Genomic DNA, 14,698 nt, shown 5'->3' with positions numbered 1-14,698 from the left:
TAAGTGCATGAAACATGATTGCATGATACATGATTAATTATTATGAATATTTAAACATTGATCCGATATATACAATAGCGGGAAAAAGTATTTGCCCATTTAGAGATATTTTGTGTTTTTGCATTTTTGTCTTACTTATATTTTTCAGATTATCAAGCAAACTTAAATATCAGACAAAGATAACCTGAGTAAATATAAAAAGTCATTTTCAAATGATGATTTTATTTTTTAAGGGGGAAAAACATCCAAGCCAATCGAGCCCTTTGTGACTTCCTGGATGAGTTGTACATGCCCTTTTAGAGTAAACAAAGACTTATTGCTAGTTAAGAAACTTTTTCACACAGTGCTAGATTGGTTTGGATATTTTTTTTTTCTTTAAGAAAGAAAATTATTATTTAAAAAGTGTTTTTAAGCGTTTTAGTTATCTTTGTCTGATATTAAAGTTTTTTGACAATTGGAAAAATATCAATATGACAAAAAAAGCAAAAACGAAATAAATCTGTGTATATCCCAATTCTAATCACATTAATTTGAGTTTTTCTCACCCAGAAAGCATTGTTGAATAAATAATATTTATTGTATAATAAATTAATAATATATATATATATATATATATATATATATATATATATATATATATATATATATAGTTATCATGGCAGGGCTAGCCAAAGCAGGTTTACCTCTGTTGCCTTCAGTTAGCTGGTGCACAGTCTGAGCCCCCCCCTCTAATATGAGTCTGATTATCTGATTATCAGCTGTAGTATGTGGACGTTCATGCTGGCACTCGTCCCAAATCTGCCCGGTCTGTCCCCGCCCCTCTGCAGTGCTGGATTTTTGTTTTGTGTTAATTTTGTGCAGCTGGTTTGTGCGTTTGTGCAGGGAAGCTGGTAAATGCCAGTACTTGGCATCGGCAGTCACACTCCAGCAGTGCTGAGAACAGGCCTGAGTCAAAGAGTCAAAAGTTTGGTTAAGGCTTGCTCTCACTGTACGCTATTGTATATTAAAGCAGTTTACTCCACAGTGACCCCTGCAGTTCAGTAGATTTCTCTGTGCTTCTGCTCTTACTGTGCCTTAATGTGTGCCTTAATGTAGCCTTTCTGTGGTGTTAGTGTTGTAATCCTCCCTCGCTTTACTCTGTCTCTCTTTTTATTGCACATTAATTGTATTATCATTTTCAGATCTTTATTTAGCCTGCTTAATTTTTCCACTAGTGTACATCTGTGCAGGTAGATTAGCAGCTGTAGTAGTGATACAGGTTATATTGTTTTGATTTATTCAGCAGAGAATGTAATCAGAGTGTTGTATAAAGCTGTGAATACCACTGCGCTTACAGTGAATGTACAAATGATCATTGAATGATATAAAGCTCACCCACATTAAGTACAAAATACAACAAAACAAAGAACCACAGAAAAATATACACATTTCATATAGAAATAAAATTACATTGATTTTGTTATCAGGAAATATTCTCAATGTCCCCAAATAATAAATATTAATATTCTATAATTTCGAATGATAGCAGGAAATCATAGTATTTATTTATTTTTTTTTTACATTGTGAAGGCACATTTAACACAATGCAAAAGATAGCTTTGCATATTTAAAAAAAATAGCTCTAAGACTTAACCTTTAATTTCCCCATCAAGACAAATCATTCAGTATTCAATTTAGTTTTTTTATTAATATTATTTTGGGCAATGATAAAAAAAATAAGACAACTCTACAGTTTTGTACTGTATGCAATAAAATTACACCACAAATTATACCACGAATACAAAAAGAAAACACACAAAAAAAGTACAAAAAAAATATTAGATAGATCTGGGCGAGTATTAGACCTGAAGTATTTTTAGTATTAGTATCCAAATAGCATTAACTTCAAATGAATCAAAAATAATTCTTCTCGATTTTAGAGCAACTTTACAGAAGAAGTTAACAAAAAATATATAAGCTATAAATAGAAGTCATTTTTGTTGGTCCATTCATGATTACATTCTAAGAGAAAGTAAAGAAATTATAAATATATATTATAAAATAAATAGATGTGTATTTAGATATACAGTTATTGTTCTCATTCCCCCATCAGTACTAAAATAATGAAGTTTTACAAAGTGCCTTTTCTGATTGAAGGCTCTGTGGGATGCTGACTTCTTAGGTAATTCGTATTCTTAATTACTGTACAGATTCAAATTACTCTCCTTCTGCTTTACCTTTTACAGTTTATCAGCATTTTTTATATATATAATTCAGTTCTTTCTTTTCTTTCTTCTCATTTCTAGAATATTTCTCCTCTCTTACATTATAGTTTAAGATGATTACAGTAGATGTTACTCCGTGCCGTTCTCTGGAACATCAGCTGCGTGCGGTTGTGTGTTCTGAGAGGCGTCCAGGCCGCTGAAATTCCTTTGGTTTGTGTTCTGGTTTCTGGGCCGGGTTGCGTTCCATCTGTACATAGAGTTCTAAACCTCAGGATAGGGCACAGTTGATGCAGTTTTTCCCTTCTCGGTGATGTCATTTCCTTTCTTCCTTTCTCCTCTCGAATCCTATTTCAATTTCCTGCCGTCCTGCCCTGCTTCTCCGTGCCCGCGGGCTGAGTCCAGCTTTAAACCACACTTCAGTCCGGGGTTCAGTGGTTTTGCGATCCTGTGGCGACTCTTTTTGGCACTTTTCCGCAGTGGGTTTGTACATTAGCCCTGTACTCATAATCAGAACGTTCCAGATTCCTCAGAGATGAATTCAGAAGGATAATAAAGCCTTATTTTGAGCTGCAATGCACCTTCTGTTTACACACTGAGAGAACCCTGCTGAAACAGAATACTCTGGAGCGCTTCCAGACGCTGTACTGTGGAATTCTGCTGGTTCGGTTTGGTCCTAAAGAGGGAGTGTTCATTCTCATTGTCATTTTGCGAGCAGGCGAGCTGCCTTTCAGCCCAGATTGCATCCATTCGGTCTGTAATGTGCTTGTTTTTAAAGCCTCTCTACTCTCTCACATGTGCGGGTGAGCAGCAGTCGGTTTGACTGGGTAAGGCTCAGAATAGCCATATACATACAGAGGCCTTCTTGGACATTGGAAAAAACATCCTTTCCTGGACAAGCTTGGACCCTGCATACCCGGCACTCCACTTCATTGAACTGCATCAGTGTGGGGTTAGAGTCTGTGTACCTGTTGATCATTAATCATAAACAGGAAAATAGGCCATTTCTTGATTTTGGGTCTGTTATTGTGAGTGGAATGAACAGTTAGTTTTCCTTCACTGATTTTTATTCTTATATCTTATTTCAAATTAAATAACAAAAACAAAGTAAACTGAAATAATATTGTGTTTATCCAGTAGTAATATTCAATTTAAATATTTTATTGCTGTTATAAAATGATATCTAAAAAAATATTTATATATTGCTGTAATAAAATTACAAAAACAAGGAAATTTGCCCAGAAATGTTGGAAAAGTAGAAAAAATAATAATTTGATGACGCATCAAATAAGCGTTGTTTCGACATATCCCCTGTAGACTATTTTATGTTTTGAATTAGGTGTTTTTATTCTGTATATTTGATGTGCATAGATATATATAAAGTTATAGCATAGATATATCAACTATGAATTCATTCTATTGGCTATATTGATATATCACTAACACACATCTGAAAACTTGGGTTAATTTTTTGGGTTCAGTCCTGGTTTGTTTTCATAGATTTTGATAATATTTGTATTGAATCACTCACTGAAGAGGAACAATGAACTGGAGCATTTCAATTCAGATTTCGTGCTTAATTTAATTCTTCTTTATTAAGGCCAGAAACGTAAACAATAAAAAAAAGAAGTGCTGTAAAATTTCCCACAACTTAAATAGGTTTGCTTAAACTTAATTTCATTCATCTCAGAGCACACCTTTTGAAGTTGTAAGTTTTAGAATATTAAGTTGTTTATTTTTGTTTATTACATAGGTGTCCAGTATTATTACAAATAAGCGTATTTAAAGACACAGATCATTTTTGTTCCACTGACAATAACAGAACCAACAGAATCAGCATCAGTGATTAGATCAAAACTGAATGACCAAAGGTACACAGACCCATTAGTTCAGTTGGTCATTGTGCCAAAGTCCTGCATTTGGAAAAGTTCTGGACGAGGCTCATGTTTCTGTTATGTTTTGGAAATGCGTATGAAGCCCAGCCCAGTTGTTATGTTTCTGTAATCGACCTGAAAATGATGGGTTTACCTTTAAAAGGCCTGGATGCGGAACGCTGAGGAACAGTAGAGTCTGGATTGATACAGTGATGTGCTCTGGCTGGCGTCCGGTAATTATGAACATCTGTTGGGGGTTTGATGCTGCTTTGAAGCTGGAGCTGCAGCAGCAGATTTGCCCTAGATGGTCAGAGGTTGTTTATGAAGCCTGGGTGTCTGCTCTGCAGTCGCACATGTTATTTGCTGTACAGTAACTCCTCCCCCAGGATACTTTACCCTCAGACACACATGTTTGGATGGTAAGATCAAAGCAAGGTGATCACAGTGACCTGCCCTTCTTACCTTATCTCATAAACACTCAAAAAAGTAAAAAAAAAAAAAAAAAAAAGCAATTATTAGTATGCACTTAAGAAAATACTAGAATTATATTTTTCAGCACTTATATTAAACATTATTTAGCATCATATTTTATAACACATACACTGTCATGCCATACATATCATTGGACAGGTACTGTGATCATGTCCCATGACTTTTGCCATGAGTATGCTTAGACAGTTTAGATCATGCGCCACCGCTCACCATCTTTATTACCCCCCCACTGCACTGCACTGTCCACTGTGGGTGGTAATATGCTAGTGTTAAATACCTGAAACACTGCTTCAGAAATGGAACATCACACCCATCTGCACCCACTATCCTACTAGACCTCACTACAACTCCCATAATTCACCTGGCCTTACCATGAGCATGCTGACCAGTGTTCGGTCGACCTCACTTACAAGATAACACCTCACAGCTTATACATTTTTATCTTTAAATAAACTCTAGAAGCAAAATTGAGCAAGAAGTCTAAAAAATTCTGAAAGTGTGTGCCAACAGCACACTGTGTTTAGCCTTACTCACAAGATAACACCTCACAACATACAGGTTACAGGTCTAGATGTTTCCAAGCTGTCCCAAGCCAAAACTTTTAGTGTATCCCACTACTTTTGACCTGGTGTTTTTTTATATAAGCGTCCATGGTGTTTATGCACCAAAAACATTCATAATACATTTTTTATAACTATTTTAACTATTTTAATTCAGCCTCTATTTTAGAATGGAACAAGCTTTTTTTCAGGTTTCTGTGCCTTTAAGACACATGATTTATGTAAATGTGCATTGTTCTGATTGGCGACCCCTCTCACTACCTCTGTGGTGCTCTTTGGCCACAGATGGCAGCGTGCCAGGCTGTAATAATGCCCGTTTGCCCCCCTCTGCTCCTGATTTCATTCAGACAGGATGTTTAAGCAGATTAGCCTCAAACTGGAGCTCCACTCTGAGAAAAAAAACTCCAGAGAGACTCTTGGGAACTTTGAGAACAGACCGGCTGTGATTGGCTGATCATCCTTGCTTTGATTTTAACCTTCACTCGCTTCTTTAAATCTGATTGATTCATTAAATTAAATTAGTCATGAGTATTATTTTTTATTATTTCTATCTTTTTTTTTTGTTTGTTTTAGAGATCAATTAGACCACTTAATTTCATTTATCAGCTCTTAATTTCAGAAGGAATGCAATCGCTTAATGCAAAAAAAAGTCCTTAATCTATGAATATCAATGTGAAAAGTGTACGTATACGTGTATGTAATTTTTTTTTTCCTTTTTAAAATAAAATATTTACTTTTGGGTACCTGAGATTTAAGCCTTAATATTCTTTCAACTGTTTGAGGCATTAACTTCACTAAAGCATCACTTTAAATGTGCCATAGAATGCATTTATTTTTTAATTTTAAGTATTTTAATAACATGTTAGGGTGTGTTTACATCTTGATTACCAATATTTTATTAAATAAGTAAATAAATAAACACCTATATGAAATTTTAAACCACATGACATGCTCTTTTATACCTTATATAACTGTCTAGTCCCTGTAGAGAGGTATTGCCTATAGAATATTATTCACTGGATCAGATAAACCACTGGGAACCCATTGAGCTGTGGAACTGTGTTCTCTGGATTAATGAAAGGATGCTGTTCTATCCAGTACTCACTAGCGATTATGTTTTTGCTGAATACAATCAGATTAAGATTCTCACAGCAGTGATGTTCCAAAATCTATTGAAAATAGACAGAACAGACCTAATTTTAATACCTGTGATTTCAGAGGAAATAATAAATAAGCAAATGTACCATTACTTTTGCCCATATAATGTTTTATACCTAAATAACAAGTCTACTGTTGAAGACCTCAATATATAGAGTACCAGTCAAATGTTTGGACAAACCTCATCTTATTCAAAATGTTAAATATCTAATATTGAAGACATCAAAACTATAAATGAATGCACACACTGTTATTATTTAAACAAAAAAAGTGGTCAACACTCCAGAATATGTTTCGTACTTTAGTAAATTTGCCCAATCTTGGCATTAATCTCTCAATTGACTTTATGAGGTAGAACCTGGAATGGTTCTCCAACTTACTATCTTAAAAGTGTTCTAGAAGTGCTGAGCTCTTGTTCACTGCTTTTCCTTCACTCTGCTCTGCTCCAACTCATTCCAAACCACCTGAGTTGGGTTTTTATGTCAGGCATTTGTAAAGGTCAAACTTTTTTTTTTTCTTCCCCTCTCTGTGTTCATTCATAGTCTTTAATATTAATCTACAATCCAAAAAAGAATGCAGATTAAATATTAATGAGAATTTGTGTGCCAAATTTTGTAGACTAGGTTTAAGCATGTACCTCAGTATAATTTGATCTGTAAACTATATATTTGATCATAAATAGTCTATTTGACTTATAAAGGAAAACAACTTATTCCTGAGCACAGGATCAAGCCCTTTGTTTTTAGTTACTTCTGTTTGTGTAGAATTTCTGCTGTATACTGTACAATCTAAATTTGGTCTAAATCAGCAGGATTATTTAACAATCTTGCGGCTCTCTGACATTCCACAAACTGTGGAGCGAAACTTCCTCAGGCCGTTTCGTGAACTCAGTCCAGAGTTCCGGAGAGATTCACCTCTGGTGCAGAATTCCTCTGCCTTGAGGAAGCTGTGCTCAGTTCTGCGTGTGTGTTTGTGCAGGCCGTCCGCCAACAACCTCTAATGCAGTTTCCCCTCCAAACCCCGCCCCCACCCCCCTTCTCCAGTGTCCCGTCCCAGTGGGACACTCCAGTTAAACTGTAAACCACTGCGCCGGCCCAGCCTGACCGCATTCCGATAAGCCTCCACTCCAGGAATTCCTTCCGGGTCACGGAGCACCTTTTCCTCTCCTCCAGTCCGGAGCTTTCTCTCCACTCTAACTTCTCAATTTCCTGTTTAATAAACCCGTAAACTCCATTATTCTCAGCTCTTCTGACTCATCCAACTGTCTGGCTGTCCCTCTGTCGTTTGGTGTAGAGTATATTAGTGTATATATTGGGGTATATGTGAAGCCCACCACAGCAGTGTGTTTGTAATTAGAGAAGGCCCGGTTCTCCCCGTGGGAACTGTTTTATGGGTTTTTTCAGTCCAGTCCAGTGTAAACTGGGTGCAGAGCAGTGTGAAATCTGCTGAGCAGCCCCTGAGCCGTTCCCTGTCCTAATGTTTATGCAAGTACAGGAGTTTAAAGCCCCTCAGCTGTAGAATTGAACCCTGTTAACCCTATGAGTCCACATCTGAGCGATACATTAACAACCGGTCAAATTGTCAAAATGTGGCTCAAGTTGACCCATATCAAATTTCTTTATTTTAAAAGTTAAAGCAGGATCTGTATAAGGGTCAAATTTCGATTAATCTAAATACTGATTATATTATTTATACCAAATATACTGCGTAATTCCAAAATTTCCCCTCGGGGATCAATAAAGTATCTATCTATCTATCTATCCATCTATCCATCCATCTATCCATCTATCTATCTTTTAAATATGTTTTTCTTTATAAACACTATCATTTTACCATCACAGACCATACAATGTCAAATTCTTTTTGCCAAATTTGAACTTTCTTTTTGTTCCATGATATATCTACATAAATCAGTATAATCTATTGCCCATTGGATTATTGACTTTTAGTAAAATGCTTTAAACTCAATATTTTAACTTAAAGCTGATGTCTGTAAATTTTGGGATTTTTGGGCCCTCTCTGGTGAGAATGGGTAATTGCACCGAGTATGCGTAAGAATCATTTTAAACTGGGCGGGTGTGATGCGGTCTTCTTTCAGAGCGGGTGAATCCAATTCCAGGTTCAGTCAGAGAGAGTACCATTAAACACAATATTTTGTCTTTTCTCCATTCAGAAATGCTTCTGCTTTTAGTTTAGAAACAAAATAAAACGGACTGCCACTTTAATATCATTATAAATCAGGGGAATCGATTTCCCAATATTGTGCAGCTACTTTAAGATTTTTAGCTACTTTTCTCTAATCGTTTTGACCCAGGAACATTACCGCTGTTCTGTACAGATCAGTAACACAGGAACATTCAGATTAGTTAGAGTTAGAGAGGTCTATATTTCATTAGTAAAATGAAAAATTAAGATTTACTTTAATTTTTTTTTTTTTTAAGCTTTGTTATTCAAATAATGAAAGTTTATATTATCTTCTCCCCTGTGTAAACGGGTTACTGGGATCAGAGCCACACCCGGAGCGAGTTCTACCTGTTCTCTAATTCAGGAGATTTATGTTGTTTGAATTCTTTGATCACCACAAAGCTTTTTCCAAACAGCTGAACAAAAGCATGAAGGATTGCTACTGTCAAAGCTGAGCTGGGCATTAACTACCACTGAGGTTCTCATGATTAACACTGGAGTAATCAGTGTAAAGTAATCTTCAGTTATTAAAGTGTTCTAGGGCAGGATGCCACATTAACCTTTCCAGGCAAACTTGGTGACACTGATCAGCATGGTGGTGGTGTATGAGGTGTTGTGTTGGTCATCCTCATACACATACGTCTTTCATCAGTGCCCACTGGACGCTGCATAGAGGACACTGTTGGCTGGGTGTTTCTGGTTGGTGGTCTATTCAGTTCAGCAGTGATACTGAGGTGTTTAAAAACTCCAGCAGCACAGCTGTGTCTAATCCACTCGTTCCAGCACAGCACAAACTAAAGCCCTATCTGGACAGGATTAGTTTCTCAGGGGTCCTGGGGGAATTTTCTCTTTTATGGGGGGGGTCCTCTGTGAGTTTATTCCCATCTGGAACGACCATGTATGTGTTTTTCTAAGACATCCTCTGAGAAAATTACAGGCTGAATTACCTACTGTTTTTTTTTTTTTTGTTTTTTTTTGCCGAACTCTGTGGTCCTCTGGTAATTTAGTTTTTTAAGAGTTTTGTGCTTAATAAAATAGTTATTACCAGCAGTACCATGCACGGTTATTACACCTTGAGCGCGTGTTTCCATGGAGATCCACATAAACTCAACAGTGAGTGGAAATGGAGCTACTGAACGCGATGTTGTGTGACCGGTAAAGCCTAAAAACGTACTGATCCTGCTGTTTTTTCAATTGCAGTCCAGATGCAAGAGTTTTATCACTGAGTAGAAGAGTGAAATATTTTTCACAGATGTCCCTCTGAGAAAATAACCACATCCGGATAGGGCTTAACACCTCATACATGATCACCATGCTAATCAGTGTTAATCACTGCAGTGCTGAGAATGAACCACCAGGCAAATAATAATGTCCTGGCCATTGATGAACTTAGCAATCAATAAGGTAGTTTTAATTAGTCTTTAATCAGTCTGTGTATGCATGTCTGCACCTCTCTTTGGCTGTTGAGTTGTGTCAGTGTTTCTGGAGAACATGCTTTCATTTACAGGTTGGCTCCAGTTCAAAATGGACTTTTCAAAATTAATTTGAATTGATGTCTCTCTCTCTCTCTCTTTCTTTGATTAAACTCCTGAGTATTAATCCATCTCTCTCCTCCTCCAGGTCCTGTGATTGACAGCCCCCAGATCTCCCCCTTCGGCTCCAAGAGCGCCCTGTGCATGTCTCCCTCCTTCCAGATGTCCACTCTCAGCCTGCCCGGCCAGGCGCCCTCGCCCCTGCAGAGCCCCAGCCTGAACGAGGTGGGCACTGCCAGGCTAGAGGTGGAGGACGAGGTCAGGAGGAAGGTACACCGCTCACATGCCACCATGCCAGGCCTCACATAACCGCATGAAGAGCCCAAAGAATTCTAGCCTGAGCATTTTTATTCATTGGTGTCTAATATACTTAAATATACAGTTGAAACCAGAAGTTTATATATAGTACACTTTATAAAAAGACATATCCATGTTTTCTCACTGTCTGTCGTGAAATCAGAATAAACCTTTTCCGTTTTTGGTCAATTAGGATTACTAAAATTATTTATAATTATTTATATATATTAGAGCTGAATAACGTTCTAAAAAAACGAATTCTGTGGGGATATAAAAAATTTACAATATAAGCAGAGGTTACACTAGTTGTTACATTTAAATAATGGAAGTAGAATTACAGTATATTGTAAAAAAAATCTATGGGGATGGGTGGGGTTACAAAACTTTCTGCAACCGAACAGCAGGGGCGCCCGACCTGTGGTGGCTTCACTTTTGAGAGACGATGCTCTGTCCAGCTATACACAGTCTATGGGAAGACCCATTTGCGCACAAGTTTTAACTTCCTGGCTAATGTCTTAAGATGTTTCAGTATTTCAACATAATGTTCTTTCCTCATAATGCTGTTTATTTTGTAAACTGTATCAGTGCCTCCTGCAGCAAAACAACCCCACAACATGATGCTGCCACCCCCATGTTTCACAGCTGGGCGGGGGGGGAATTCTTAGGCTTGCAAGCTTCTCCCTTTTTCCCCCCAAAACTTAACATTGGTCATTATGGCCAGACTATTAAATTTTAGTATCGTCAGACCACATGACATGTCTCCGAGAATTAGGCCATTTGCAACATAACATCATCATATGGGCTGTCACAAATTGTTTAAAGACATAGTAATCTTAGTGTATGTATGTGTAGTTTTGACTTTGCAGAAAGTAATAAAAATGCCTAAAAAGTCTCTTTCTCTCATTATTCTGGCATTTGACAAATATATAAATAATTTTAGTAATCCTAATTGACCTAAAGTGGGAAATGTTTATTCTGATTTAATATCAGACAGTGTAAAAAAACATGCATATGTGTCTTTTAATATAGTGTATGTAAACTTCTCTACAACCGTTTCAACTGTACATTTTCTGATTAAAAAGAGACCTTAAAAATTAGTGTTGGTCAATTACTAGGCAGGACCCCTACAGTTAGATGGTCAGTGCATGTGTCTGGTTCAGTGCTCTCTCTCCTTTATTTTGTAGATTATTTTTATTTATATGTTTGGGAGGAGATGGCCTTGGCTTCTAACCCTGGTGTGCACTACTGGCTTTAATACTCTGCCTCCAGCCTCAGTGTGGGATTAATATATGTGTACTGTGTGTTGAGTGATCTTGAAATAGGGATAGTGTTTGATATAGCTGTGATTAATTCAAGTTATGTACTCTAATGTGTTTATTAGTGGTTACAACTAAGTACACTATATGGACAAAAGTATTGGGACACGATCAGCTGACGTATTGTAGCGGTGTCATCCTTTTACATTACCACGTTGGAGTTCAGTCAGCTCTTTAGCTCCACCCATCCTTTCACTACTGTCTGTACAGGCATGGCTAAGAGCTTGATTGTAAACTCCTGCGGCTAAATTCAGTGATTATCCTTGTAAAAAGTAAGTACACTTAAGAGCATTAAAAGTGTGTTCAAATTAGATGTATTAAGTACATTTTCTATTTAATATACTCAATGAAAATACACATTAAATATACTTTCCCTGTCTTTCTTAAAATGTTTTTTTTAAACAATATGCTTTAAATTAAATGTTGTGGTGTTAGAATATATATATATAGTGACATTAAATATATAGTGACCTACTGCTTAAAGTACACCTTAGTGTAGTTTTTTTCCAGTGTCATTAAGGTGTACACAATATATGCATTAATAAGCAAAGAAATACATTTACAGTATACTTCAAATGTATAAAAAAAACATACTTTTAACAAACACATACAAAGCTATCTAAGTTCACATGTTTTAAAATAGTACATTCAGTATGTAATTTAAGTATGTATTAATTTTAATGCTAAAAGTATGTACTTTTCCATGTTATATTAAAAATACTTAAATGTACTTTTCTTTTACAAGGGTAAATGTCCCAATATAAGTCCATATAGGTGTATATAAGCATAGTTCTGTGTGTGTAGGACAACACATTTTGTGTTACTTTTTAACACAACCAGCCCATAATATTTAAGGATGTAACAATTTTACTAATTACTAATAATAATCTTATTCAGATATGTAGATTCTCTGTTTGATTAGTTTGTGTCAAATACAGGAGTTGAATGTTGTTTTGTGTTTTAAAAAACTGTGTTAAAAGTGTGAAATCAGATTTAAATCACTTTTAACTAAGTTATTGTCCCAGTGTCTGTACCAATGGTCGTGTGTATATGTGTGTGTTTGTTTTTCTGTGTTTCAGAGGTATCCCACCGATAAGGCCTATTTCATTGCCAAAGAGATTCTGATGACAGAGAGAACCTACCTTAAAGACCTGGAGGTTATAACAGTGGTGAGTATGCAGATTTATTAAAATGATTCATTATGTATTAGACATAATTGATTCAGTGACTACTTATAATATTATAGAAATTTAGTATATATTTTAAATGATTAAAAAACTGCAAAAAATGATTCAATGTATATTATAAAATATTAAGAGATTTGGTTTTCAATTATAAATATTACTTATTTATTTAATGCTAATAAGTTCTGTATCTATTTTGTAATACAAATGAAATAATTGAAATGGTTAACTGCCACGAATAATTCTGTTTGTTTTTAGGTGAATAGTATCTACTATAAATGATTTAGAAACTGCTATAAATTATTGAATAAATGCTATACCTGATTAAGAATCCACTATAAATTATTTAATATCTATTATAAATAATTCTGTAACTTCTATGTATGATACAGTACCTATTGTGTGATTTATTATTTTTTTATAAATGATTCAGGAAGGGATTGAAATATGGGTTATATATTGTTTATGTACAGTGGATGATACGTAGCGTCTCTAGCCTCCTGTTTGTGGAATTTATTGAGATGTCTGAGAAGAGTGTGTTTTCTATCACACTGATTGTGTGTCTGTGTGTGTCTCCTCAGTGGTTCCGCAGTGCGGTGATTAAAGAGAACGCGATGCCCGAGGGCCTGATGACTCTGCTGTTCTCTAACATTGACCCCATCTATGAGTTCCACCGAGGCTTTCTCAAAGAGATCGACCAGAGGCTGGCACTCTGGTACCCTGCTCCATCTGTTACTGTCCTACACAGCTAACATCACTTTTTACATCAGGCTCGGATAACATGCTAAAATCTTACACTTCATCATCAAATCAATCAAATTATGATTTATGGCTGCAGCAATTAATCAGCTAAATAGACAATAGTGATTATAAAGATTTGTTAAAAAAGTTATAGTCAATTTGTAGCTGCAATGCACTATACAAAGATTTGTGGGCGATTTAATGTGCATTTAGATCCCACATTTTAGCTGTTTCTACTGTTTTGAGGAAAAAGTTAGGAACAGGAGCCATACCCACAAACAGTAGAGATGCTTATCATTGTTATTATTATCTTATTGTATTATATTGTATATAATATATTTATATAATATATAATGATTAGCAGTAACCCTTCATAATTTTCAGGATTTTTCTTTATAAATCATTGGTTGTTAAGATCAGCAGTTTCAGTTAAATGTATAATATAGCAGAAAAACAGTGATATTTCAGAAGTTAAATAAAGTTTTTCCTCCAACCATAAGTCAGACTTTTATTGGAAACTATAGGAAGCTTTTAGAGGCTGTTATTTCTGCAATAGAAGGATCTTTTAAATATTGATGTAATTTTTCTTTTGAGGTGTCCAAATTTATTCACCTGCCTAATTTTGTTTAAAAAATTATTGCACACTTTCTGTAAATCCTATAAACTTAATTTCACTTCTCAAATATCACTGTGTTCCTCTGCTATATGATATACTTTACTGAAATTGCTGATTCAAACAACCAATGATTTATAAAACAAAATCATGAAAATTATCAGGGATGCTCATACTTTTTCATTACACTGTATACATTTCTATTGCCCAAATAGAAAATTTCATATACAAGATAATTGATTCAAGTTGTCTTGTCTCAAATTCTTTCTCTTTATTACCAGGGAGGGGCGCTCTAATGCTCATGTAAAGGGAGATTACCAGAGGATTGGAGACGTTATGCTAAGGAACATGTGCGCCCTGAAGGTAAAACCATCAATATGCGAATAAAAAAAGCAGAACAAACATTTAATTACTCTGTGTGACTGTAATTTATAAGAAATGTACACAAATTGTCCAAATATTTAAAGACACCCTTTCTGATAAATGCATTCAGCTAATATTCCTTGCGGTCATTGATTATATAGATTTACAAGTACCCACACAGCT

At 35.6% G+C, this 14,698-nt stretch overlaps 1 protein-coding gene across 5 annotated transcripts in view; it reads left to right on the top strand.

The window, feature by feature from the left end:
- The window catches only part of farp2 (FERM, RhoGEF and pleckstrin domain protein 2), a 92,297-nt gene that overhangs the window by 55,180 nt on the left and 22,419 nt on the right, over positions 1–14,698 (top strand). For 3 of the 5 annotated variants that reach the window (XM_022675444.2, XM_022675445.2, XM_022675441.2), the window contains exons 14-17: positions 10,090–10,271; positions 12,694–12,783; positions 13,380–13,513; positions 14,434–14,515. In XM_022675444.2, the coding sequence (XP_022531165.2) occupies positions 10,090–10,271; positions 12,694–12,783; positions 13,380–13,513; positions 14,434–14,515 (488 nt within the window). The remainder of the gene's footprint in view (positions 1–10,089; positions 10,272–12,693; positions 12,784–13,379; positions 13,514–14,433; positions 14,516–14,698) is intronic. The other 2 variants (XM_022675446.2, XM_022675443.2) reach the window with 2 other exon arrangements.

Source organism: Astyanax mexicanus, chromosome 5, assembly GCF_023375975.1.
Source record: "Astyanax mexicanus isolate ESR-SI-001 chromosome 5, AstMex3_surface, whole genome shotgun sequence".
Lineage (NCBI taxonomy): Eukaryota > Metazoa > Chordata > Actinopteri > Characiformes > Acestrorhamphidae > Astyanax > Astyanax mexicanus.
Note: the sequence above shows the minus strand (reverse complement) of the source record. Positions and strands in the feature narration are given on the sequence as shown.